Below are 713 nucleotides of genomic sequence, written 5' to 3' on the forward strand. Positions count from 1 at the left end.
TACAAGTACTGGCAAAAACGTGGAATTCCGTGCGTGGATGGAGCCCTGCCGGGGTTCGGTCACATGTTGTCGGTGATTTTAATGAAGACGGACCTTACTGAGTTCTGTCGTAAGACCTACAATGATAACAAGGGTCGCAGCATGGTCGGTCTCTACGACTTCACGTCGCCAGCATTGATGGTCCTCGAACCCGAGCTGGTAAAAACGGTGATACAAACCAATTATTCAAGTTTCGCCAAAAACGCCATCGATATTAATCCCGACGTAGATCCGCTCCTGGCACATAATCCCTTCGTCCTTACTGGTGAGAAATGGGTGAACAACAGAAAGCGCTTGACTTATGCATTCTCCAGTATGCGATTGAAGATTCTGCTCGAAAGTGTTAAACAAGTGTGTACAACGTTTGAAAATTACATGAACGAAAAGCTGAACAATAACCAGACAGAGTTCGAACTGAAGAGCTTGTTCGCCAAGTATACTGCACAGGTGGTAGCCGCCGCTGGTTTCGGCGTTGATGGATTCTGCTTCGATGATGAGAAAAAGAATATGTCCTTCAGGAAACTCGGACAAGCCATTTTCGAGCCGTCTTTACGAAATTCATTCGTGTTTGCTGCCACGTTTCTCATGCCATCGTTAAACAAAATTTTTAAACTAGGTATCATTCCAAAGCATGTCGAAAATTTCTTCAGGACATTGGTTGCAGAACTCATGGA

At 44.9% G+C, this 713-nt stretch overlaps 1 protein-coding gene across 1 annotated transcript; it reads left to right on the forward strand.

Annotated features, from left to right (window-relative positions):
* Window positions 1-3: 3 nt before the first annotated feature.
* LOC108720308 (probable cytochrome P450 6g2) lies at window positions 4-708 on the forward strand (the record flags this gene model as incomplete). The annotated part of the gene is made up of 1 exon (XM_018444279.1): window positions 4-708. A coding segment is annotated over one exon (705 nt), but the record flags the coding sequence as incomplete, so codon positions are not given.
* Between the last annotated feature and the right edge of the window lie 5 nt (window positions 709-713).

The sequence above is a fragment of the Mycetomoellerius zeteki genome, unplaced genomic scaffold, assembly GCF_001594055.1.
Source record: "Mycetomoellerius zeteki isolate Tzet28-1 unplaced genomic scaffold, Tzet1.0 C4314244, whole genome shotgun sequence".
Taxonomy (NCBI): Eukaryota; Metazoa; Arthropoda; class Insecta; order Hymenoptera; family Formicidae; genus Mycetomoellerius; species Mycetomoellerius zeteki.